At 36.1% G+C, this 26,561-nt stretch overlaps 1 protein-coding gene across 1 annotated transcript in view; it reads left to right on the top strand.

The window, feature by feature from the left end:
* Positions 1 to 268: 268 nt before the first annotated feature.
* The window catches only part of AKT3 (AKT serine/threonine kinase 3), a 372,859-nt gene continuing 346,566 nt past the window's right edge, over positions 269 to 26,561 (top strand). Inside the window, exon 1 of the mRNA XM_065894489.1 lies at positions 269 to 349. Coding sequence (XP_065750561.1) covers positions 304 to 349 — 46 coding nt within the window. The 5' untranslated portion in view covers positions 269 to 303. The remainder of the gene's footprint in view (positions 350 to 26,561) is intronic.

The raw sequence follows: 26,561 nt of genomic DNA, 5'->3' as shown, positions 1-26,561 counted from the left end.
CTGTCACAAGACCAGGGAGGTGCATTCGTTATAAAACTACTTAATAAATAAGTTCCCCAGTTTGAAGAGCTAGACTTTTATGTGAGGTCAGGCCAGTTGAAGACATTTACAAAGAATTAGTTGTTTGTTATTGCTGTGTGAGTTGCAAGAATGGAAAAAAAAGAAATTCTTTCTTCAATACTTCCTTCCAGGCTGAGTCATCACTAGAGAGTGGGAAGGGCAGCAGCAGCAGAGAATCCAAACCCCAAAGCTGGTATCACAAAGTACCTTTTCTCCAAGTTGGGGGCTCAGAGGGGCGCCATCATGAGCGATGTTACCATTGTGAAAGAAGGTTGGGTTCAGAAGAGGGGTAAGTGTTCAACAAAACTGAAAATAATATGGTTGGTAAGTGTGCTAACACTAAGTGGTGTCCTGGAAGTTGATATTTTTTTCTGATGCTGTTAACAAAGTAAACTATGTCCACTAAGATAGAAATGATATTTAACATATGTGTTAGGAATTTGCTTGTTATTTAGGAATTCTTTGTAATTCTTGATTTTGATCATTTATAATCAAGAAGGTTTGGCTTTCTGGTATGTTGTGTGCATGGATGTTACAGAAAGTTCATGGTGTATTTTTCTGTATTGTTCACAGATTCTACAGTCCAGAGAGGTGTCTTTAGAATGATTTAATATCTAGAAAAGTATCTAACTTTATGCATTTAAAGACATGTAAATATATAAATAAAAGTATTCAATTATATTGAGCCAGTTTGGGCGGTGGCAGGGAAAGGGCTTAAAGTAGTAAAGAGGAAGGATTCACTCACAAACTCATGGATTCAGTAATCCCATAGTTAGATAAGTAAAGTCCTATAGTAAAAGACTGAATGAGGAAAGGGATTGTGTGTGTGTGTGTGTGTGTGTGTGTGTGTATGTATGTTTAATTTCATATTTTAATTTTTCATGATCTACTTTTATTATTCCTTGTTAATAATAAATAATTATTATTTCTTAAAGTTATATAGATAAATACTTTAGATAAGTAATTCAAATGCATTATTATTTTTTAATAATAAAGGAACTCTTACAATGTAAAGCTTAGTTTATCCTCCATGAGATCATCTGCTAATGTAGTCAGTGTGTTTATTAGAAATCTAGACTAGAGTTTAGATTAGTTGCCAGGCAACTACTGTTTATCCACATGGCCAAATTCAGTAGGATGAAGATGGCTACATTCTCAGAGCTTTTAAGTTCTCATATATCTATTTTCTGGTTAAAAGTTACCTCTTAATAATTTAGTGATTTTTAATATTCTTTGAAGTTCTGTAGTTAATACTTAGGCTAAAAAGCTGTTGTCAATAGTTAAATATGATTATGTGTTAATGAGTTTTTAAAAATCGGCCTTATTGGGCTTCCCTGGTGGCGCAGTGGTTGAGAGTCCGCCTGCTGATGCAGGGGACACGGATTCGTGCCCTGGTCAGGAAAGATCCCACAAGCCGCGGAGTGGCTGGGCCTGTGAGCCATGGCCACTGAGCCTGTGCGTCCGGAGCCTGTGCTCCGCAACAGGAGAGGCCACAGCAGTGAGAGGCCTGTGTACCGCAAAAAAAAAAAAAAAAAAAAAAAAAAAAAAAATTGGCCTTATTGAGTTGTAATTTACATACAATAAAATTCACCAATTTTAATCCACCAATTTTTACTTTGATGAATTTTGCTAAATTTATACACTAGTGTAACAAACCCTAAAATCATGATATAGAACATTTCTATCATCCCAGCAAGTTCCCTCATTCCCCTGCACAGTCAGTCCTCTTCCCTGAACTCTGGAAACCACTGATTTGCTGTTACTATAATTCTGCTTTTCTGGAATTTCATATAAGTAGGATCATACAATATGTAGTCCTTTGTGTCTGGTTACCTTCACATGGCATAATACTTCAAAGATCCATCTATGTTGTTGTATATATCATTAGTTTGTTCCTTTTTCTTGTTGAGTGGTATTCCACTATCTGGACATACTACAATTTACCTGTTTACCAGTTGGTGGACACTTGGGTTGTTTCTAGTTTTTGGCTGTTATGAATAAAGCTGCTGTGATCATTTGAGTGCACGTCTTTGTGTGATGTGTTTTCATTTTTCTTGGGTATTAACCTAAATGAGATTACTGAGTCATATGGTAAGTGTATGTTTAACTCTATAAAAACTGCTAAACTGTTTTCCAAAGTGGCTATTCGTACTGTTAAGTTTAATTTTTCTCATGTTATTCTCATATTATAAATTTGGAAAGCATTTTCACATTTCAGGGCTGTATAAAAGTTATTTAAAAATTTTTTTAACTTGTCCATTACATTTATATTATTTTTCTTATTTTGTTGGGGGGGCTGGCAAATAACTTAAACCTTTTGGAGTTTTACTTTATTTATTTATTTATTTATTTTTTTGCGGTACACGGGCCTCTCACTGTTGTGGCCTCTCCCGTTGCGGAGCACAGGCTCCGGACGCGCAGGGTCAGCGGCCATGGCTCACGGGCCCAGCCGCTCCGCAGCATGTGGGATCTTCCCGGACCGGGGCATGAACCCGTGTCCCCTGCATCGGCAGGTGGACTCTCAACCACTGCGCCACCAAGGAAGCCCGAGTTTTACTTTATTAATCTCAAAAATTTGCTCTCACAAGACTGTTGTGAGGATTAAATGAGATAGTGGGTGTGGATGTGTTTTGGCAGTTCTAACACAAATGTAAGCTATTACTATCACCACATTTTATCAAGGTTTTTGGGTGGTTCTTGAGTCTTATTTAATTAATTGTGTCTTGTTTGAAATACCAAAATAGAAGTTTGGTGTATAGTGCATGGAATGTAGAAAAATGAAAAAGAATTTCTCAGTGTTTTTCCTGAATTGTTTAGTGAATGGGGATTGTAATGAGTGTGTGTGTGTGTGTGTGTGTGTGTGTGTGTATTTTGGGATGTAATAGTCATATAAGTATAAGAATTTGAATAGTACACAAGGTATAGAATGAAAAGTAACTCTACCTCTTCTAACTAGTTTCTTTCCTCAGAGAGACCTTTTCTATTTTTAATTCTTCTGCTGATTATTATCCCAGTTTTTTTTTTTTTTTTTTTTGCGGTACGCGGGCCTCTCACTGTTGTGGCTTATCCCGTCGTGGAGCACAGGCTCCGGACGCGCAGGCTCAGCGGCCATGGCTCACGGGCCCAGCTGCTCCGCGGCATGTAGGATCTTCCTGGACCGGGGCACGAACCCGTGTCCCCTGCATCGGCAGGCGGACTCTCAACCACTGTGCCACCAGGGAAGCTCTATCCCACCTTTATATATAATATGCTAAACATTGTTTTTGATGAATCTTAAGTAATCTAGTATATCTTCATTGTGAAAAAATGAAGAATTTAAACTTTTAATGCCTATTCTCGCCCTTCTTCCTTTTATTGATATTTGTTTATTTTTTGGTGTTTGTGATTAAACTTCTAGCACTTGCACCGTTAATTCTAGAAAGTATAAACTTGCCACTTTATAAGTTGAGGAAAATTAGTACCCCTCACAATCTTTCCCTTGAATTCCACATTCCCTTCCCATTTTATGTCAACTGTAACAATGATTTTATATTTTTAAGGTTTATAATAGTTATATTTGCTGATTCTAAAAAGCATTAATCCATATTATGATTATGTACATAATACTGCTAAACAGAGTAGTATGATGGGATCCATAGAGAATAGATGGATTTTTTTTTTTTTTTTGCCGGACGCGGGCCTCTCACTGTTGTGACCTCTCCCGTTGTGGAGCGCAGGCTCCAGACGCGCAGGCTCAGCGGCCATGGCTCACGGGCCCAGCCGCTCCGCGGCATGTGGTTCTTTCCGGACCGGGACACGAACCCGTGTCGCCTGCATCGGCAGGCGGACTCTCAACCACTGCGCCACCAGGGAAGCCCGGGTTTTTTTTTTTTTAACATCTTTATTAGAGTATAATTGCTTTACAATGGTGTGTCAGTTTCTGCTTTATAACAAAGTGAATCAGTTATACATATGTCTCCATATCTCTTCCCTCTTGCATCTCCCTCCCTCCCACCCTGCCTATCCCACCCCTCTAGGTGGTCACAAAGCACCGAGCTGATCTCTCTGTGCTATGCGGCTGCTTCCCAGTAGCTATATATTTTACGTTTGGTAATGTATATATGTCCATGCCACTCTCTTACTTTGCCCCAGCTTACCCTTCCCCCTCCCCGTATCCTCAAGTCCATTCTCTAGTAGGTCTGCATCTTTATTCCCGTCTTGCCCCTAGGTTCTTCAGACTGTTTTCTTTTCTTTTCTTTCTTTTGATTCCATATATATGTGTTAGCATACAGAATTTGTTTTTCTCTTTCTGACTTACTTCACTCTGTATGACAGTCTCTAGGTCTGTCTACCTCACTACAAATAACTCAGTTTCGTTTCTTTTTATGGCTGAGTAATATATTCCATTGTATACACGTGCCACATATTCTTTATCCATTCATCTGTCGATGGACACTTACATTGCTCCCATATCCTGGCTATTGTAAATAGAGCTGCAGTGAACATTTTGGTACATAACTCTTTGAATTATGGTTTTCTCAGGGTATATGCCCAGTAGTGGGATTGCTGGGTCGTATGGTAGTTCTATTTGTAGTTTTTTAAGGAACCTCTATACTGTTCTCCATAGTGGCTGTATCAATTTACATTTCCACCAACAGTGCAAGAGGGTTCCCTTTTCTCCACACCCTATCCAGCATTTATTGTTTGTAGATATTTTGATGATGGCTATTCTGACCGGTGTGAGATGGTATCTCATTGTAGTTTTGATTTGCATTTCTCTAATTATTAATGATGTGTTGAGCATTCTTTCATGTGTTTGTTGGCAATCTGCATATCTTCTTTGGAGAAATGTCTGTTTAGGTCTTCTGCCCATTTTTGGATTGAATAGATGGATTTTTATACTCTCTTGGTACTCAAGATTATCCCATACTTTAGTTTGGCTTCTAGTTTGGCATATAACTTATTTTTGGATTTTCTAATTACTACATTTTCCCCCTGTTGGTAGAAGAGGGTGTCCCTTCTTCATCATATCACTTGGTTATCTAGCTTTTTAATCATACTGTTTGTTGAAGTTCTAATATAAACTGACTTTTTTCTGAGTATAATGCTTAGCTAATATCATTATTTAATTGCACTTTTGGAAAAGTGCTTTCTTAGCTCTCATGTCTTTTTTCTTTTTGTTTTGGATTTATTTTGTAGTTTTCTGGAGTACTTCCTGAAGTACCGTTTTCAGAAAGAATGTGTTTGGGTGCTTGTCAACACCACTTTTGAAATGTCCTTTTCACTTTTGCACCTGATACATGCCCTTGGCTGGGTATAGAGTTCAAGTTTAAAGTTATTTTCCTTCAGCATTCTGAAGGTTGTGTTTCATTACCTTTTAGTAACCAGTTTTACTGATAAGAGGTTTGATGCTAATATGGATAGTATTTTTGTAGGTAACCTGTTTTTGTTTTCTGGAAGCTTTTTGTGTTGATGCCTCTTTATCCTTGGTGTTATGAAATTTAAGGAGGATGAGTTATAGTCCTTTTTAATTTATCCTATAAAGCATTTGGTGGATCCTTTGAAAATGTGGGCTCTTCTTCAGTTCTGAGAAATCTTCTGTATTTCTTTCATTATTTTTTCCCTTCTGTGTTCTCTATATTCTTTCATGTTTTTTTTCCTAGAGCTTCTATACCAATACTCTGTTTTGAAGTTTTTCTTTTTTTTATGTCTTTGTTTTTTCTCTTTGTTCTGAGAGATTTCCTTGACTCTCTTGCCCTTTATTGAATTACTTATCTCAGCTTTTACTTTATATTTCTGGGAATTCCGTCTAGTTCATTGTCACCGGCTCTTATTTTACATATATAATATAATCTGTAATCTTACAACACTAAAAACATTTTAAGTTTTTTCTCCTCATTGAATAACTCTTCCAGTTTGTTTATTTTGGTTCTTTTTTTGGTAGTGGTTGTTTTCTTCAGGTGTCTGGTGATCCCTTTTAGTCTGTGTACATTTCTGAATGAAAGACTGGGGTTACAGATAGTGTCCTCTGTTTTTACAATTTATGTATTTTCCCTATACTTTGATAAGTTAGATTTCACTGAGTGAGGATTTGTGATGCTGTTGTTTAACTGTACTCTTGAAAGGATTAGTTGAAACAGTTGGACATTTTTTTTTCTTCCACTCTTAATTTATTCCTTTAGAGATTTTCAGTATTATTTTAATAATAATTTTATGTTTTAGTCAAGCAAATTTCATTATATAATCTGTTGTTGTTTGGTTATATTTCGGTTCAAAGAATTTCTTCTGAAAGGTTATTAGTTATTATTTGCTCCTTGCTTATTACCCTGGGTAGATTATTATCACCTGAACTTTGGTATACTCATTTGAAAATAAATATATCTGCCTCCTTTACCTCACAGTGTGACTGTACGCATTGCGAGATAATGTATGTAGAGGAGTGGTTTTAAACTATTAAACTATAAAGAAAATAAATAAATATAGAAAAATTTATAGTTCTTACTTTGACTATCAGTCCTTTTTCTCAAACCTGTATTTATGAATCAGTTCTTAGCTCCTATCCAGGTATAATCACATTTTATTTATACTTTTAGTGTTAATAAGTTGCTCTTCAGTAAATATCTTCCTAGAAAAGGAAGAAAAAACTTAAAGATAATTACTGATATTATGTAGGATAAATGCTTTCCTAACTTTGGTTATTAGTGATAGATCAGTAGTGAAACCTTTTTTCCTGTACTTATCTGGAGCAATTGCAAAATGGTGAGTATTAATTGAGATAACACATTAACATAGTATTGTTGGTGTTAGAAATGACAATAAAAGAAACGTCAGTTGCAAACTGGAGTATTATCTGCATTTTCCTTCTTACTGGTCCTAGGAGAGCACCTCACAGTTTGACTGCACATCAGGATAAGAGGCATCTGCATATATATTAGACACTTCTTAATTTACCTCCTTCAAAGACCAGCCTGTAGGCATACTCTAGGTAACTCAATCTTTAAACTAGATGTCAAAAGTTTTGCTTTCTTAGTTTCCATTACAGCTTAGTAGTAATATTTGCTCTTAAGAAAGTTACTGTATTAATAAAATGGGAAATTTAACCTGCTTAAATTATAGAAATAAGTATATTGTAATAATATTATATAAGGGTTTATTGTAATTCATAAAATTTTGTTTGGTTAATAATACTGTTTCTTAAAAACCTAAGTAGTCTTTTATTAATGTGGAGAGCCAGTTCCTTTGATAACAAGTTAAAATTTGTAATGTATTTCTAGTCAACTCATCATCTTGATGTTTTGAAATTGGTACAAATCTAAGAGGTAGTTTTATCATTAAAACATTTTGATTGATGAAAATGCATGATATATTAATTGCTTACACTTTTTGTTGTATTTAACAAATCTAACTTTCATGTTGTGTTTTTTGTGTGTAACCAGCTTGTGCTTTTAAAGAACTTTTTCCCTAGTTTGCCTTGTACTTATAGTTTCCAAATCAGGGATATCCATAAACTGTATCTATTGAATGACATTTGTCTTATATTCAACGAAATAGTTTGATTAGATGAACTAGAATGTTAGTATTTGTTGATTCTAAGCTAAAACTTTATATGTTTATGAGTTTTCTCACAAAACAGCTTAATCTCCACTGTGCAAAATGTACCTCAGTAACGAAGAATGTAAGCTTGGTTATGTTTTTAACGCGTGTTGTGATCTAGTCAATTGTAAGTTGTTACAGAAAACAAAGTGTGCATTTTTGGGGGTGCCTATCTAAGTCCAAGGGTCTTTCCTTCTCCTTTCATTTGTATGTACTTGTGTACATTTTGTTCATGTTTTATTCACAAAGTGGCTTTTGAAATAAATTATAAAGTGATTAAGGAGAGAGAAAATGACAGTATGATTTCCTGTTTACTACTCAGCAGCAAGCGTTTTCCATAGAGAGTAAAAAGCGGTGGTAGTGGTGGTAGTGACTGTATAAACCACGTGGTAGATTAGAGAAGCTCGCTTTGACTATTGATGTTATAAATGGAGAAGAAACATGGAAAAATTAAATTTATTTTCTAGTAGCATTGAAACTTGGAGATTTAATGTATTTGCTGTAATGTGAAATTTGTTTTTCCTATTGTTTCAATATATTTGTTTTGAAAATTTTAAGTAAACCAAATGGAGAGAACCATCAAATAGCTTTCATATGCATTCTAGGGTTATATAATTATAAAATTGCCATTACACACCTTACTAATCGACAGTTGAGTCAGTGTATTGATTTTATATCCTACAGTCTCATTAACTTCACTTATTAATGTTAGTTACTCTAAATATTTTGTGATGATAGTCATCTGCAAAGAGCCACAGTTCTGTTTCTTCCTTTCCAGTCTTTATGCCTTTAATTAATTTTTCTGGTCTTACTTCACTGGTTAGGACCTCTAGTATAATGTTGAGTATAATTTGTGAGAGTGGACATTTTTGCCTTATTTCTCATCTTATTGGGAAAGCATTTGTTTTACCACTAAGTATCATGTAGGATTTCATTGCTGCCCTTTATTGGGTTGAGAAAGTTCCCTGCTATTCCCTAGTTTGCTGAGAGTTTTTATCATGAGTGGGTATTCAACTTTTTCAGGAGATTTTCTGGCATCTATTGAAATTACCATTTAATTTTTCCCATTATTCTTTTAATATGTTAATATAGTATACTACTTTCATTGCTGGAATAAATCCCATTTGGTCATGATGATCTTTAATATATTGCCAGTTTATTTTATTTTATTTTTATTTTTGGCTGCGTTGGGTCTTTGTTGCTGCGTGCAGGCTTTCTCTACTTGTGGTGAGTGGGGGCTACTCTTGGTTGCAGTGCTAGGGCTTCTCATTGTGGTGGCTTCTCTTGGTGCAGAGCACGGGCTCTAGGCACCCGGGCATCAATAGTTATGGCACGCGGGCTCAGTAGTTGTGGGACATGGGCTTAGTTGCTCTGCGGCATGTGGGATCTTCCTGGACCAGGGATCGAACCTGTGTCGCCTGCATTGGCAGGTGGATTTCTAACCACTGCGCCACCAGGGAAGTCCCATGTTGCCAGTTTCGATTCACTAATACTTTGTTAAGGATCCTTTTTTACATTTATCAGAATATTGATTGATAATTTTCATTTCAGGTTTTGCATAAGTTATGGTAGACTCATAAAATAGGTTGAGAATTCCCTCAAATTTTGAAGGAATTTGCAGAAGATGGGTTTTATTTCTTCCTTATATGTTTGATAAAATGCAGTCAGTGAAGCCATCTGGGTTGGAGCATTTTTGTGAGTTTTTTTTTAATACATTCAATTTATTTAATAGATATAGGACTATTCAGATTTTGTTTCATCTTGTGTCAGTTTGAGTAAATTGTGTATTGTGAGGAATTTGTCCATTTCATCTAGTGTTGTTGTTCTGTTGTCTGCTAATTCTGACATTAGGATTTTCTTGGAGTTGGTTTCTGTTGATTGTTTTTTTTCTTTGCCTATGATTACATTTTCTTGTTACTTCACATGTCTGGTAATTTTCAAGCAGCTTTCAAATATACAGTACAGTATTGTTAACTATAGTTGCCATGCTGTATATTACATCCCTAGAACTTATATATCATATAACTGGAAGTTATACAGCTGTATACAGTTCGTTGTGGATCTCTTATTTCCTACTGAACACCACTGCTTTATGTTCTAATTGGTACTTAACTTGATTCTATTCAGTCTCTACAGTTCATTTCTCCTGTTGTGAAAAGCAGTTGAAATCTCTGCTTTTTTCCTCCACTTTTTGCTTTATGCTTTCAGGCTCATTGGAGTTTTTCCTATGCATTGGAGTTTTTCCTATACATGCAGTATTTATCTAGAATTCGGGCAGAGTTTATGTGCAGGTTTGGGGGCTCCTCTGTGTCTCCCTCTCTCTTGGGATATCCTTCTTACTTTCTAGCCATGAAAAGTTTTTGGCAGTTCTGAACTCCATCTTCTGACTCCTTAAGCCAGCAAGACTATGATTTTTTTTTGTCTAAGTTTTTATCCACACTAATCTCAAGGAATGGAGGAGCCCCTCAAGCAAAAAGCCATATAAAAGTGCAAATCTCATCCAGTGCAGTTCCCTTCTTTCAGGGGCCAACTTCCCCCCAGTTCTGCTTGCTTTTGGTGCTTTCCACTGTCTTCAGATAGTTTTTTATTAGTATTTTGTACAGAATTATAATTTTATGTATGGGAAAGTTAGTCTAATACAAGTCTCCCTACAATCACTGGAAGTGGAACTCTGCTAGGCATATGTTTTAATGTATAGATCTAAAATTGTTCAAGCTTTATAAGTCACTTAGTTTTGTTATTTGTTAATTTAATTACTCATAACAGATTAAGAGGAGTAGAAGTTTCATCTGCCTTTGTGGTTGAGGAAACAATGGTTTAAACCAGGTGAGCTCCAGTCACCTGTAAACATAGCTAAACCTTTTTTCCAAGTAAATTTATAGAACTTTAAGCTAGGGGGGACTTTGGAAGTTGTCTAGTATTATACCCATTTGTCGTACAGATTAGAAAACAGGTCATTTTTTGAGTCGGGGCAGAGCCAGGGCCAGTAGCGTAATTTCTTTATTGCCAATTTTATGATACTTCATATTTTGTTTCTTTCTTGTCACTCAAGAATGTACTGGAGTTCTTTAAAAAAATCTATTATTAGTACCTGGTGAGGGGGTAAGAACTGTTGGACAGGAGGGTTTAAAACTCTCTAAGAACGGAAAAGTGGAGTATCTTCCATCTGGTGGAAACTTCATGTGCCATTGGGGAGTGCAGGGAAGCTATACCTCTTGAACTTGTTGTGTTAACTCCCGTGGAGAAGCTACCTCCATAGCTTCTGTATCCTTTGACATGGAGAAACTTTCTTTAATTATTGGCATTCTGTTCACATTGTCTTACTGATGTTATAACCATGCACTTACCACTGTATTTTCTTATAGGTATGTTTTTGCTTATGCCAGTTTTTCTGCTTGGCATTTTTTTTTTTTTTCCCTTCTGTCTTTGTTGGTGAAAATCTTTCATGACCCTCAAAGCCAAGTTTTAGTATCACCTCCTTGGTATTTTCCCACATCACAGTCTTACAAAGTTAGAATGAATTCTCTTGTCTCTAATATTACATCACTTTCATGCCTTTGCTTCCTTGAGGCTTTATATTGACTAGTTATTACATAGACTCATTATTTTACGTTCTCCATTATAAACTCCCTGAGGGCAGGAAACTTGTCCAGTGTAATTATATTTCTTTCCCATATAGGGTCTACCAGTACCTTGAACATAGTAGGCTCTTAATCTATTTTTGACGAATGAATAAGGAAGAGGAAGAAGACAATTCTAGACGTTCAAATAGCAGTATGTCACAGATTTCAGGGCAAGGAACTCAATTTGGGACAGCTGAAGCAAGGCAGGGCATATAGAATAGATCATCACAGTTGTGAAAGCAGCCTGTACCTAGGATAGAGTTTTGGGATTCCAGATCAGGTCATACATCTGGTGTGTTTTTGTGTGTAGGAACTAATGGGGTAGGAATTAGTAGAACTGACTAAATGGTTATTCCTGGTAGAGGTGGCTGGGCAGAACCCTCTTAGTCCCAGAATAGGTGAGTATATAAGTTATCTAAACCAGGTAAGTGGGACACTATAGTGAAAATACAGTAGTGGTCATAGTTCTGGAAGGTTTATCCATATTTTAAGGGTAATTTTTGCTTTACTCTTAGAACTGAGAATTGCTTCTGAGTTCATGAAACTTAACTTTTCAAGCATATAAGAAGAATCTTTTCTGATGGGTTTCTGATAGATCATTTATTGTAACTAAAATCTAACTGTATAAGGCATGACTGTTTCATTATTTAACAGCTCTGAGCACTAGTGGTCTTTGTTTTGCCTTCCTGAGCAGTATAAAACAAGTTCTGTTTTCCATGTGATAGGCCTTCAGATATTTCAAGGTCACTATGATGTCTTCCCTAAAATCTTCTTTTTAAGCAAAGTGTTCTCTTTTCTTTAATTCGTTTATTGTATGACATGGTTTCTAGCTCTCTCATACGTAATCTTGTCCTACTATTGAAATATCTCAGTTTGTCTTAGAATGTGATGCCCAGAAGTGAATGTAACAATGTATTTATTATACTTTCCCATCACTAGTTTGTAAAAGTTTGTGCTTTCTCATACCATAGCCATCACTGGGTGTTATTCTTTTTGTTTGTTTGGTTTTTTGTTTGTTTGTTTGTTTTAGTTTTTATTGGAGTATAGTTGATTTACGGTGTTGTGTTAATTTCTGCTGTACAGCAGGGTGAATCAGTTATACATATACATATATACACTCTCTTTTACATTCTTTCCCCATATAGGTCATTACAGAGTATAGAGAAGAGTTCCCTGTGCTATACAGTAGGTTCTTATTAGTTATCTGTTTTATATATAGTAGTGTGTATATGTCAATCCCAGTCTCCCAATTTATCCCTCCTTCCCCCTGCTTCCCCCCCTTTTTAGTTTTTGCCATTATATTGCTATTTTATTTTACATTTCTTTGTTACTGAGGCTTAACTTTATTGTTACTGCTTTTAGCCATTGCTTTCCTCAAATAAATTGCTTGTTCTTATCCTTAGTAAGTTTTTGTATTGAAGCCTATGTCTTTAGTCAAGTTCATAAATTGTATATGTTTTATTTATTTGTAAGAACTTTTTATATATTCCGGATACTGTTATTTTATTGATTGTTTTGTCACTGTTGCAGATATTGATATTTTCCTGATTTGTTTATGCCTCTTAACTTTAGTTTTGTCTTGGCAAAGGTTTTTAAGTGTTACATATTCTGCTGTATCAAACTTCTCTTCCAAGGAGGCCATTGACGTCATACTTAGAAACTTTTGCCCTGTTTTCTTTGAGCATCATTATGATTTTAAAAATTTGTGTTATGGAAGTCATATATGAGTTCTTTTTATAAAAGACCAAAACAGCAAATAAATAGAGTACCATATAATTCCTCCACTATTATTTTCCTTCTCAGAAATATTAGTGTCAAGTGTGTTGTGCCAGTATAAAGTCAAATTTTTCCTCAAATATTTGAGAACCAGAAAGATACATGCCAACTGTAAGTAGTATTTGTCTCTTGCACAGAGATTGGGATTCAAGAAGATTGGACAGGACACAGGAATAGGAATAATTGAAGAAATGAGATTTCTGTGCTCTATTCTGTATAAACATTTGGATCTTTCTGTTTTGTCTCATTTTCCATAAATGGCATCATAATCACTTAACAATATGTCTTAGAGATTTGTCTATGCTGTTGCAACATGGTAACTCAGAAAAGAATGACTACTTTGATAGAACTTGCTTCTAGTGAACCTATTCTTATTTCTCATCCATCTATTTTTCTCATTTTTAAGAACTCATATACTGTCAGTTTAGTCCAGTGGTTAAGAGGATGGAACTTCAAGTCTTGGCTTTGCCTTTTACTACTGACTGGGGGCAAAATACTCAGTCTTAATATGCCTTAAATTTCTCATCTGTAAGATGGAGATGATAATAATGTCTGTTTTATATGGTTGTAAGACCATATAAAAGATCATAATGTTTGATTAGCTTTTATCACAGTACATGGGATATACTAAGTAGTTAATAAACAGTAGCTGCTATTGCTACTTAATATGTTATAGGATATTTCTAACTTTGACATCAAGTTTACTAATATTTAATATTTAGGCTCACCTATTGTTTTCTCCTATAAAAACAGTTAAGGATCCTTGCCCGTACAGGATTTATTTTGTTTTGTTTTTAATACCCTTCTGATGCTCTGTATTTCTCAAAGATTATTGATGCTAACTGGAACTCAAAGTGATAACTTACTATCTTCTCAGCACCTTTGGACGTCAGTGTTTGCATTATGATGGCTCTCTTGTGAGAAGACAAGTGTAAAAGAGGAGTTAGTATTCCTTTTCTGTTGTCTGGTCTGAATGTTGTGCTCTCTTCCTCAGTCTTCATCTTTTATCATTTTAAAAGTTACGTATGTCTTTAACAATTTTAAAAAATTAGTTTGTTTTTCTGTATTTGCTGTCTATTATGAAACTGCTATCTTTTCCAACACTTTTTCTTAAATTAAATGAATTAGTGCTACAGCAACAAGTATGTATATTTTTTTTCTTCCTCACTCAGGATTGGGTAAGGCCAAATGATAGTTGCATTTTAATCCTGTGGTTGACTAAAAATGTTTGCCATGTAAGAACACTAATTTCCTTATCTTCCACATTTGCAAACTAAGACATTCTATCTAAAATTCATGTGTCAAGGAATAGAGGCTTAAGTATATTTTTTAATGTTATGATATCAACCAATAGAAAAACTAAAAATGAAAATAAAAGTAGTAAAGATTGGGAAGAAAGGTGAAGGGGAACAATTTTTCACCTTCATAGTGGGAAGTCAGTTGATACGGTCACAGGTAATAAGAAAAAGAGCTATAATGCCAGAAGTATTAAAAGTGGCTGTTTTTGACAAGTGGAATGGTGAGGGTGTGGGGGGGTTGTGTGTGAATGGTGGAAGAGACAGTTTATTTTTAAGTCTTACGTTCTTTCATCTGTTACTGAATTATTGTTACTTTGTGCATGTATTAGTTAATAGTAATAATAAACTGTATCCTGCATGATACCAGTTTATGAAAATAAAAAGCATAGTTCTGTATATTGATATAGGTGTAAAAATTCATTGGAAGGAAATATACCAAAATATTAAAAGTGGTTATCTCTGGGTAGTGGGTTGTTTTCTTCATTATATTTTTCTGTATTTTGTAAAATTTCTGAAGTTGAATGTGTAACTTTTATAATCAGAAAAGTATTATTAAGGAAAAATATATAGGATTGTCATACATTTGGCATCAGTATGACTATTGTTTATTTACACAAGTGCTATAACTTTTTTTTACTTAAAGGAATTAGAGAACCATATTCTCTGTATGTTTTAAATGTATTAGTAAGGCAAGCATTCTGCTAAAAATAACTGAATAAGGAGGTAGCCAACAGTAACAAAGGCAGGTTTATTTATTTTACCTAAGAAGGGTAAAGGTGGGCAGTAGCTGGTTGTTTATCAGATAAGGATAAAATCACCAAAGATTCAAGCTCTCTCTGCTTCTTTACCTTTAGTTTGTTGGCTGTTCATTCCTGCAGTTGTTGCTTCAAGGTTTCAAGATGGCTTTCAGTCTGTAGTGGGAGGTGGCCAGGGTAAAAGGTATTGGGAATTGATACTGCATTAGCGAACCAACAATGTGTGCCACAAAAAGTATTGAGATACATATATATAATTATAATGTTTGTACTTCAGTTCTTAGATTTCTAGCAGAGACAATTTCCAACCTTTATAGAGGTCAGATTGAAAATTTGGCACACAGCATCCTCTAAAATTTACCCCTGTGGAGATTATTCTAAAATATAGCGATTTCTTCTGTTCGTAGGAGTATTAGACTTGTGCTTCCTTCTTAAAAAAAGGGTAGTTTGGGCTTCCCTGGTGGCGCAGTGGTTGAGAGTCCGCCTGCCGATGCAGGGGACACGGGTTCGTGACCCGGTCCGGGAAGATCCCACATGCCGCGCGCGGAGCGGCTGGGCCCGTGAGCCATGGCCGCTGAGCCTGCGCGTCCAGAGCCTGTGCTCCACAATGGGAGAGGCCACAACAGTGACAGGCCCGCGTACTGCAAAAAAAAAAAAGGGTAGTTTGGTATTCTGAGTTGATAGTGAATTAGGAAGTATGTTTGTAAAATGATCCTCAATTTGACTTGATTCTCCTTGCAGAATCCAAATTTCAGTTTCTAGCCAGTTTTCTGAGGATTGTGAGTTTTTAGTGTATCAGATCAATTATATAAAGGTTTTCCTTTTTGTTTTTAAGTCAGTATGCAATGAAATCGGTAGTCACAGGTTTTATAGCTGATGATTCCAACTCTACCAACCCAAAAAGACTCAAATTACATCGTTCAAAGTGTTAGGTTTTATATTTACTCGGATTTTTTCATCCATATATTTTAAATGAGTACTACCCCTTATTTTCTTACTCCTCTGTCACTGACTTCTTTAAAAAAATCTTTAATGCAACTTTATATAGCTTTCAGGGTGATATTTATGGCTTTCAGCATTAAAATGGTGCTGAATAAAAATACATTACTATCAAATTAGACTTGTTTGTAAAAGTTTAGGTCTTAATAGTTGTGTTTATCAATGAATTGATAAACTTCTTTTTTGTTAATTTTTCTTACCAGTTACCCAGAGATACTTATTTAGCCCCAAGCAATTTTATTTTAGTCTAAAAAGGTGTTACCACTTTATGCTTCTGAGGAGTGAAAAATTGTTCCTGTAAAATAAGTGAGCATATTTATTTCTAGTACTTGGATACACTCATTTCTTTAATCAAATTAGAGAAGTATGTACTGGAGACTGGGGAGGATATGGAGATGCAGGTCACCTGCCTTCATAGAGTCTAGAGTCTAAGTGGGGGAAGAGACTCTTTAAGATGAGTTAATTTCCTCATCTGTATTATGGGGATAATAATAGTTCTTACCTTATGAAAATTATTGTGAGGATTGAGTTAAATCATGTGAAAGGCTTTGAATTACGCCAGGCACATAGTATGTGCTTCATAAATGTTAGCTGCTTTTACAATTATTATTAAAAAATAGAGATTTGTACAAAGTGCTTTGGGGGCACAGACTAGGCAGGGATTGACTCCCTGGAAAAGGGAGGGGAGTGATAAAATTTTTACCTACCTTCAATTCTGCTTCATAGTTACCTTGTTTATCTTTGCTATTGAATACCTACTGCATAGTAAGTCCTCAAAGGAAGGAATCAGAGAAGTTACACAAGTGAAATTTTCTTAAAACATCTTAAAGTAGATGCCAGTAAAATTGGAAGATGTAGCATTAAAATTTATCTCAGTCTTCTATGCCTGACTTAATCCTAGGATAGAATTTAGAATATTTTTTCAAATAAGTAAATAACAGAGGATAATTTAAGGAATAGAAAAGCTATTATTTTTAACCAGGCTTTTGAAACAAGCTGGGTTTTCAAATAGTTTAAGATAATACTTTCTAGCAAGGACTTGGGATGCAAGTATCTTATGCTTCAGACTAGACACATAGCTATATATTTTGACAGAAGTACTGTGTCGTTTTAGAGCAGTATAGCTACATTGGTTATCTGCCGCTATATAACAGATTACCCGACACTTAGTGGTTTAAAACAATGATTTATTATTTTTCATGATTCTGTGGTTTGACTCAGTGGTTATTCTGGTGATCTCAATTGGGATCACTCAGTTGGCTGCATTTAGAGGGTAACTAGGCAGAACTGGGAGATCCCAGAAGGCTTTGCTCCCATATTTGGGTCCTTGGTGCTGAATGTTGACTGGGAGTACCTTGGTTCTCCTTCCTGTTGCCTTTCTTCAGCAGGACAGCCTGAACTTCAGAGCATTTGGCTGGCTTCTGAGAATGCAAACTACCAGCCCTACTAAAGGCTAGAACCAGAGCTGGCACAGCATTTGTTCTAATACATTTTATTGGTCAAACAAGTCACAAGGCCAGCCTAGATTCAAGAGGAGGAGAAACAGAGTCCCTCTCCTGATGAAGAGTGGCAAAGAATTTGTGGCCCTTTAATCTACAGTCGTAGCATGGTGCATTATTTTTGATTGGCTATTTGCATTCTACCTTCCATGATTTATCCCTTATGTTTCTTGCCTTATGTTTTACCTTTTTATTTTTTCTTTCGTCCTCAGTGAATTTTTGTAGTTTGTCTTCTGTTTCACTGATTTAAATTTCTGTTCTTTTGGTACAGTGTGGATTTTAGTTCAGCCTTTGTTTTTACTTTGCCTGTATGCATTTCTTTTCTAGTTTTCTTTTAATATATCCTGCATTTTAGCCTTCTCCCTTTTCTTTGTGCCTTTTATCTTTAATTTTATGGAATCTAAATCTTCATTCACAACATAAATCATATGTGTGGTAGCTGGGCTAGAGTCAGTGTCAGAAACACTGGGGTGGTGTCTACCAGGTTTTGTTATTGACAGTAGGACTCTGAATCTTTGGTTTAGGAATCTAGTGGAAGATGACTAGATAGCCCCTTTTGACAGAGACAACCCTTCAGCTTTTGATAATCACTGCTGAGGTTTTTTTTTTTTTTTTTTTGTGGTACGCGGGCCTCTCACTGTTGTGGCCTCTCCCGCTGTGGAGCACAGGCTCCGGATGCGCAGGCTCAGCGGCCATGGCTCACGGGCCCAGCCGCTCCGCGGCATGCGGGATCCCATGGACTGGGGCACGAACCCGCGTCCCCTGCATCGGCAGGCGTACTTCCAACCACTGTGCCACCAGGGAAGCCCCAATCACTACTGAGTTTTTACATGTTGTAAAAATGGTTTCAGCTGGTTACCCATAAAATTGTAGTGAAATTATAAATTGCTTAAATTTTGTGATTTAAAACACGTAAGATAAATGCTAGTTTAGAAAGCATTTCAACCTGTGCATAACTTAAGTAAACTCAAGTAAAGCCTTTTGATGACTGCAGCTGTGGTAAACATGCTGCCTGCAATCTCAGGAGAGATCCTGGTCCAGAACCACCTGACTGTGCCCCTCCTGTCCCATTGAAACTGTGCAGAAGTTTACTGTATTTGAAACGCTAACTTTTGGGGTAGTTATATAGAAATTGTACAGATTTTGGTATCAAAAGTGGTTTTATTTTGCCATAACAACAACCTGAAATGGAGGCCTGTCTTTAGAACTCAGTGGTGGACACAGTCTAGAAAGATTTTGAGGCATTAGTGAAAGCCTGAAAAGCCTTGAATAGATTGTTAGTAGAAGTTTGAGGCCTTTGAGAAAACTGTGGGTAAGAGCTTAAAGAAAAGTAAGAAAAATGTTATCAGCAATTTGAGGAAGGAGATTCTTGTTCTGTAGTGGCAGAAAGTTTAGGAACTCTGTCACCGGCAATAAAATGAGAAGCAGGAAAATGTACACAATGAACTAGGTGATCTAGCTAAGGGAATTTTGTAAGCAGAATGTTAAAAATATTCCTGGTTTCTTCTTGCTGCTTATATATAAAATGTAAAAGGAGAGGGACCAATCAAAGGAAGTACTGTTAAACAAAAAGGAGCGTGGAACTGCTGAGTTTGAAAATTCCTAGCTTCTTCATTTGACCAGTGTTGCTGAAATTAAGGAGTAGATTCTGGGAAACAGCAAATCCAAGACACTCTCAGGAAAACATGTTCTACAAATGAAGCTGAGGATGTGACTTTAAAATCCTTTAAAACCTCAGAAGGATCCGAGGTGTTGTCTCAAAGACCTCTTGAGTCAAACAGTAGGGGTTCTAAGAGCATTTAGAGAGTTGTCCCTCAGCAGTCTCATCAGAGGCCTACGATATAGAAGGAAGGGCTTATCTTGAAGAGATTTATGGATATGGCCTTTGTCTCACAGTGGAGTAAGCCGTGGTAAGATTCTCAGGAGATCCACAAAGTTTCTTCTCTCTTCCTCCCTTTCCCCTCGTTTTCTTTCTTTTAATGAGAGTGAATTGGCCAAAACACTGTCAGCTTGCACTGGACCTGGACAAAGACAGTACAAACAAAAAGCAGCCTTTGGATCCCTGAACCTCTGCAGGCAGGAAGCATGTTGAGAAAACTGCACAGCTGCAAACATGGGCTATCCTTTATGGAAAAGAAAGGATGACTTGGAAAGCAGAACCAAGAGCCTAGAGGACAGAAACAGCCCTTAAATTCTGATCCGGGATTGCCTACTGTGCTGGATTTCAGAATTGCTATGAGCCAGTGACTCCCATCCACCTCCTGCTTTCTCTCTTTAGAGCAGCAGTGCTATAGTAGTTTCCCTGTGTCTTTTGTGCCTTTGGTCCTGAGTTCCTGACCCACAGAAACTGTGAGATGATAAAGGCTTATTGTTATTTTAAAGCTCTAAGTTTTGTGGTAATCTGTTATGCAGTGATAGATAACTAATGCAGTGACAAGTTGAAATTGGCAGGCTGAGAACAGAACCCTGCAGACATTTCAGCCCTGGAAGTGGGGGAGAACATGAACACAGAGGGAAAATAAGACCTCTGATTTCAAAGGTCTTCATCTGTTAGAATCATGGGCTGACTGTTTGTCATTGGAAAAAGATGTAAAGTCAAGAATATTAATGTGTGTTCTGTTAAACAGTGGAGAAAGGAGTTATCAATAATTATTGCTAAGGACTAGAATTTTATGTGTAAAATGGGGAAGAACTCTACTTATGTTACCTTTAGTTTTACCATTTAACCTTGTTTCTTAGTAAGCAAAGTTGTTTACATAGTGTATATTCTCAGAGGTCAACTTAATAATTTTGTATAAAAGTATTTAAATAAATCTTCGATACAGTAGGGCTCTATACTCAGCTTTTATCAGTTTACTTATCTTTAAAGTGAATGAAAAGAAGAGGAAATTACTTTCACTCTTAACTCTTTATTTGAAAATTTTGAAAATTTTAGTTATACAGAGAAGGTAAAAGTTACAGAGTTAATGAGCATGTAAACATCCTTAATGTTTTACCACATTTGCTTTATGTGTGCTTTTTTTCCCCACCTTTGAAGGTACACTTGCTAAAACTTGCATATATTTAAGGTATACAATACAATGTTTTCGTATATGTGTACATTGTGAGATGATTACCATAATTAAGCTAATTAACATTCATCACCTCACACAGTTACAATTTTACTTTTTTTTTTTTTGGTTGAATCATTTGAAAGGAAGATGCAGATGTTGCTCCATCCCTTAGTTCTGTTAGCCCAAATCTCCAAGAATGAGGTATTTATAACTATCATTAATACAACTAAGAAAATTAATACATTCAACAATCATATCTAATATGGCAGTCCAAAAAACCTTTTATATGCTTTTAAAAATCTAGGATCTATACAGTATATTTGCTTATGTCTCTAGTCAATTTTATTCTGGAATAATAAAAATGTGACATTATGTTGCTTTCTATGACATTGATTCTAATTTTCTTTGAGGATTCTATGCATCATGTTGCCTTGTAGAATATTCCACATTCTGGATTTGTCTAATTTTTCTTTATTATTACATCCAGGTTGAACCTTTTTTGGTGAAAATACTGTGTAGATGATGTATAGTTGATCAAGAAGGTGACTTCTGGATCACTTCACTATAGATATGTTTTTTTCCCCATTTACAAACCTGTGGGGTCATAATTCCCAACAACTTTTCACTTTGGTTTTAAACTTCCATTGGTGCCACTGCCTGAATCAATTTTTACATTGTGAATTCCAAAGGAAAATTCCTTTGTAATGGCCATATAATATATCCATATTTGCAGTTACCTGCAAAAAATAAAATTCCTTAGCACCACTGAAAGAATCCACTGTTGTTTTTTCTTGTTAATAATAAATATGTTATTTGGACTGTGGATTTGAATATATTTATTGTCTGAGTTCCATGTACGTTTATTTTTCTTAATGAAGAATTTTGAAAAACGTCGATTTAATTTAAAACAATAAATTAATAACAGATCTGTTGGATAGTTTTTAGAATTTCTAACAGTGAGGCTCATCGAACAGTTGTGCGATACTTTTTGAATACCAGCTACAGTGTAAGGAGTCACACCAGATAGTATAATGTACTTAACATTAAAAACTGTAGACCTCAAACACTTATCCAGATAAGTTGAGAAGGTAAGACACATCTGCATATAAAAATAGAATAATATTCACAGCAGGAAAGCATATATGCTGAATCACTGGTATAGTCAGTAAATGATTTTTGTGTTCAGGAAACAGTCACTTTGAACTTTGACATGTGCAAAAGCAGTGTAGGTATACGAAATGTCTTAGGATGTCACTGACATTCTGAACCTGGGCTTTTTTTTTTTTTTGTGGTACGCGGGCCTCTCACTGTTGTGGCCTCTCCCGTTGCAGAGCACAGGCTCCGGACGCGCAGGCTCAGCAGCCATGGCTCACGGGCCCAGCCGCTCCGCGGCATGTGGGATCTTCCCGGACCAGGGCACGAACCCGTGTCCCCTGCATCGGCAGGCGGACTCTGAACCACTGTGCCACCAGGGAAGCCCTGAACCTGGGCTTTTGAAACATATATTCCAATAAATAATCTAGTGCCTACCATGTTGTAGCAAGAAGAAGCAAAAAGAATAAAACATGTCTCTTGCCCTGAAACACTATCATTGAGGATGATACTGTACTATCACAGGGATGTATACTATATAAAATCATTAAAAATTCTATAATAAAGGTATCTACTTAGTGCCAAGGCTGTATAGGAGAGAGAACTAGGAATTCACATTGCTTGGAAAGTGGGTGTGTGACAGGAAAGGCTTCACAGAGTAAGTGGCATTTGAGTCTGAGGGGAAGTTTTTAGATTGAGAATGGAAGAGTATTCTAGGCAATAGAAGATGGGCCCAAATGCCCAGAGGTGTGATAGTGTGTGGCTTGGTTTTAGAGCCTGGTGATGCCATTTCAGGAAATTCAGAAGTGGTCCTGGTTTGGGGGAGGGGATGATAGAAATGGTTGTTCAGCCTTTCGTGTGTGTAATTTTTCTCATACAGGAGAACAACACAGTTGAATTTTAATGGTATGTATAATTTTTCCAAAAAAGTATACAGCAAGCAGTGGACTGAAGAATGAACCCGGGAAACACTTAACTCTACTAACAATTGAGGAATGGGAGGAAAAGGTGACCTCCTTAGGGAAGTACAAAAGGCGTTATTTATTAGGAAGGAAGAAAGCTAAAACAGTAATGTCATTAGAACCAGTTGACAAGAAATTTTACAAGAGGATGGTTAATATCACAACAGAGTGTACAAAGGAAATGAAAAAATTTAAAGAGACCATTGGATCTGACAAATAATTTTGTGAATTCAGTTCCAGTGATTTGGGGGAGGGAGTTGGAAGCCACTTTTCTGGGGAAAAAGAGAATGATTGATGCTTAAATACTGGATTTAAACCATTTGTTCGAAAACTTTGGCAGTGAAAAGTAGGGTAGCAATAGAATGAGTACAGTTTGGTCAAGTGAAATTTCTTTTAAAAGTTAGAGAAAGCCTTGTACATGTATGATGGCAGAGTGGAACATGCCAGTGGGAAAGGACATACTACAAGTTGGCAGAGCTTAATTGATGGAGCAAAGGGTTGGGAAGAGATGAGAACATAAGAGAAAGGATTAGCCTTGGAAAGGAGGAGAGGCAAGCTTCTAGTTGGTCCAAAGGGAAGGACGTGATATGAAGGAAGAACAGAAAAGGAAGGATTATTAAGGAAGAGAAGTGTAAAAAAGGAACTTACATGTGGTGCTATTACATTCTCTGTGAGTTTGGATAGAGCAAAATCATTTTGGTTTTTGAATTTTCTATTTGATTTATGTATTCCAGGAGCATTAATAGAGGAATTACCCACCCAGCATAATCTAAAGTTGGAGAGCGGCATGGCAGAAGGCTAAAGGGCAAAGGGGTAGACACATGGTATTTTCTACCATTAGAACCATTTTAATACAAAGAAAATATTGAACATCAAAATACTCTAATATTTAAAAATGCAATTGTTGTTAATACGTAAAGATTTAAAACCCTGTTTAGGAACACAATATTACTGGGTTTAATTTTAAAAATTTTGTTAATATATAAATTTAAAAGTATATATAGATAAAATTACTAATCCAATGTTTAAAATTTTGCGGCGTTTTTTTAAACTAAGGACTTTTCTCTGAGAATAATTAGGACTTTTCATATTCTAAGCAACAACAACTCAACACAAGCTTAAGCAATGAAGGAAAAATTAAAAGAGTGGATGGATTTATTAGATTATGTAAATGGGGAATCCAAGATGGACTCATTTCAGGTATTCCCGAATCCAGGAATCCTGGTGATGATGTCAGGCGTTCTTTCTTCTGCTCCATTCTGCTGTTTTCCATCTGTGATGTTCTCATTTTCAAGCAAGGTTCTGCTCTGTAGTAGGCATGTGGTTACTAGAAGCCCCAGGGCAATATCATCATGGCTCACTATCCGAAAGGAGGATAGGCTTTTTCCCACCAGCCATATAGCAGATACCAGAGTAGATTGTATCATTTTTTCACCCCTAATTATCACTGTAGCCAGGGGTATACTCTGCTAGTATAGAGCCTGGGTTATGTGATCATTTCTTGAAGGAGGTCACAATAACTGTGAGCTGAAGGGGTTGTGGCTCAAAACTTTGGCACGTTTCCTTCTAGTTGTATGTATGTATGTATGTATGTGTGTGTGTGTATGTACTTATTTGTTTTGTAACAAACCAAGTAGTGTAATGAATGCCTTGTGTCAAATTCCTTAGGAAAGAATCAGCCTTTGATTGCTTATATAAGTGAGTCTTAACAGCTTTTTAAGTTTATGATTTCATAAAGATACTGTAGAAGCCTTTTCTTTTTTACAAGTAAAAGTGTTTTCTATGCTATATATCACAGTATTTCCAGGCCTTCACAAAAATGGAGCAGTCGTTCATGGGTTGACTTCAATAGTAGCAAAACAAACATTGTGTGATGCTGAAAAGACCTGGATGTGTATCTAGCAGGAGTCCTGAGTTTTAATCTTAACTCTTTCAGTAACTAACTGTATGTAAACAACGCATAAAACTACTTACACCACTGGGGCTGTAAGAATAGATAGGTGGATTAGCGATCTTGTGAAGCTCTAAATTTCTGCTATTTTTAATAGAGTAATTTGGGTTACAGAAAAATGTTAAATAGGAGGAATCTTAATATACTGTAAAGAAAATTAATGATCCTAGTTTTCATGTTAGACAGACTTGGATTTGAATTCCAGCTCCTCTGCTCACCAGCTGTGTAAACTTGGACAGATAGCTAAACCTTGTCTCCTCATGTAAAGAATGGAAATAGTAATAATAATAATAATACCACCTGATTTGAAGTGTAAGGATAGAAATGCATTTGATTTCTGCTCAGTAAACTTTTACTTTTATTAGTTTCTGTAAAGTCCCCTACAAGCTCCAAAATTTGATATTTGGAATTATTTTTGCTACATGAATGTTCATTTCTTCCATCATAACTTTTCTGATAAATTCTATCTAGGAAAATTACTGTTAAGTTACAAATGTTTAGTTATAAATGTATATTTATAACAGCTGCATTATGCCTGTGACATGCTTCCCTTTGAGACCATGTAGTAGAGAACTCATATGGACCATTTCATAACAGGATTTGAGCACTTAATGGTTAGCTATCTTACCAAGAGTTAGGCTTAGTAGGAGATTGTATTGGAATATACCTGATAAAAGGCAAATTATGCTAGCAAAAATGAGGCATACAAACTTAACAAAATTCTGACTAGGCCATTGGAAATAAGCTGTGGACTTGGGATCTACTAAGATTCCCAAAATCAAGCTAGATAGATATCACTTAAGATTATTGTAAAGATTAAAGGGCTTAAGCCCTTTAAGCATAGTATTTTTCTTATACATTAGCTACTACTACTGTTATTTTTATCTTCTAAGTATTTTTATCTTCTGAGTATGTTTCCTCATGATCAGCAAACCACATTTAGTCAAGAACAAATGTCATGGAAAATCCAATGCAATTTTTTTTTTTTTTTTAACAATTTGGCAGTTTCTTTCTTTCCCTTTTTTTAAATTAATTTATTTTTGGCTGCGTTGGATCTTCCTTGCTGCGTGCGGGCTTTCTCTAGTTGCGGCGAGCGGGGCCTACTCTTCGTTGCAGTGTGTGGGCTTCTCATTGCGATGGCTTCTCGTTGCAGAGCACGGGCTCTGAGCGCACGGGCTTCAGTAGTTGTGGCATGCAGGCTCCAGTAGTTGTGGCACGTGGGCTCAGTAGTTGTGGCTCACGGGCTCTAGAGCACAGGCCCAGTAGTTGTGGCTCATGGGCTTAGCTGCTCCATGGCATGTGGGATCTTCCTGGACCAGGGCTTGAATCCGTGTCCTCTCTGCATTGGCAGGCGGATCCTTAACCACTGCGCAGGGAAGTCCTCCAATGCAGTGTTTATCTAAGGAGTCTACTGGAACCTTCAATCGAAAAACAAAACCCCCACAAAACTGAAGAAGCTCATCCAAAATCCCAAACTAGGGTTTTATTTTTTTTCTTATTTTGCTTTAGTTCCTGAAATAATTTTTCATGAGAAATTTTTTAGTATTCATTCAACAAATATTCATTATGTGCTAGGTACTGAGGAAAAGAGCAGTGAACATAGATAGATAACATACTTTATATTAAGAAAAAAAGCCAGTGGCTCGTTTAAATTTTATTTTATAATAGCTGTGTAGTTGCAAAATAAAATTGAAGCTATAAGATTAATTAAGGCTTTAGTATACCAATGACTTTTCGGTAGGCTAGATGGAAAGAAACTTGTTTAACTTTGTTTAATTTGGTGTTTCTGAAACTTTTTGACCTATTTTCCCTTTTTTTCTCCCCCACTGAACCCACTTTCAGAGATAATGGTATATAAGTAGGTTTCTTTAACTGGAAGTGAACAATATTAGGTTAACTATGTGATATTTGTAGGGCAGAA

This window comes from Phocoena phocoena, chromosome 1 (assembly GCF_963924675.1).
Source record: "Phocoena phocoena chromosome 1, mPhoPho1.1, whole genome shotgun sequence".
NCBI lineage: Eukaryota > Metazoa > Chordata > Mammalia > Artiodactyla > Phocoenidae > Phocoena > Phocoena phocoena.
Note: the sequence above shows the minus strand (reverse complement) of the source record. Positions and strands in the feature narration are given on the sequence as shown.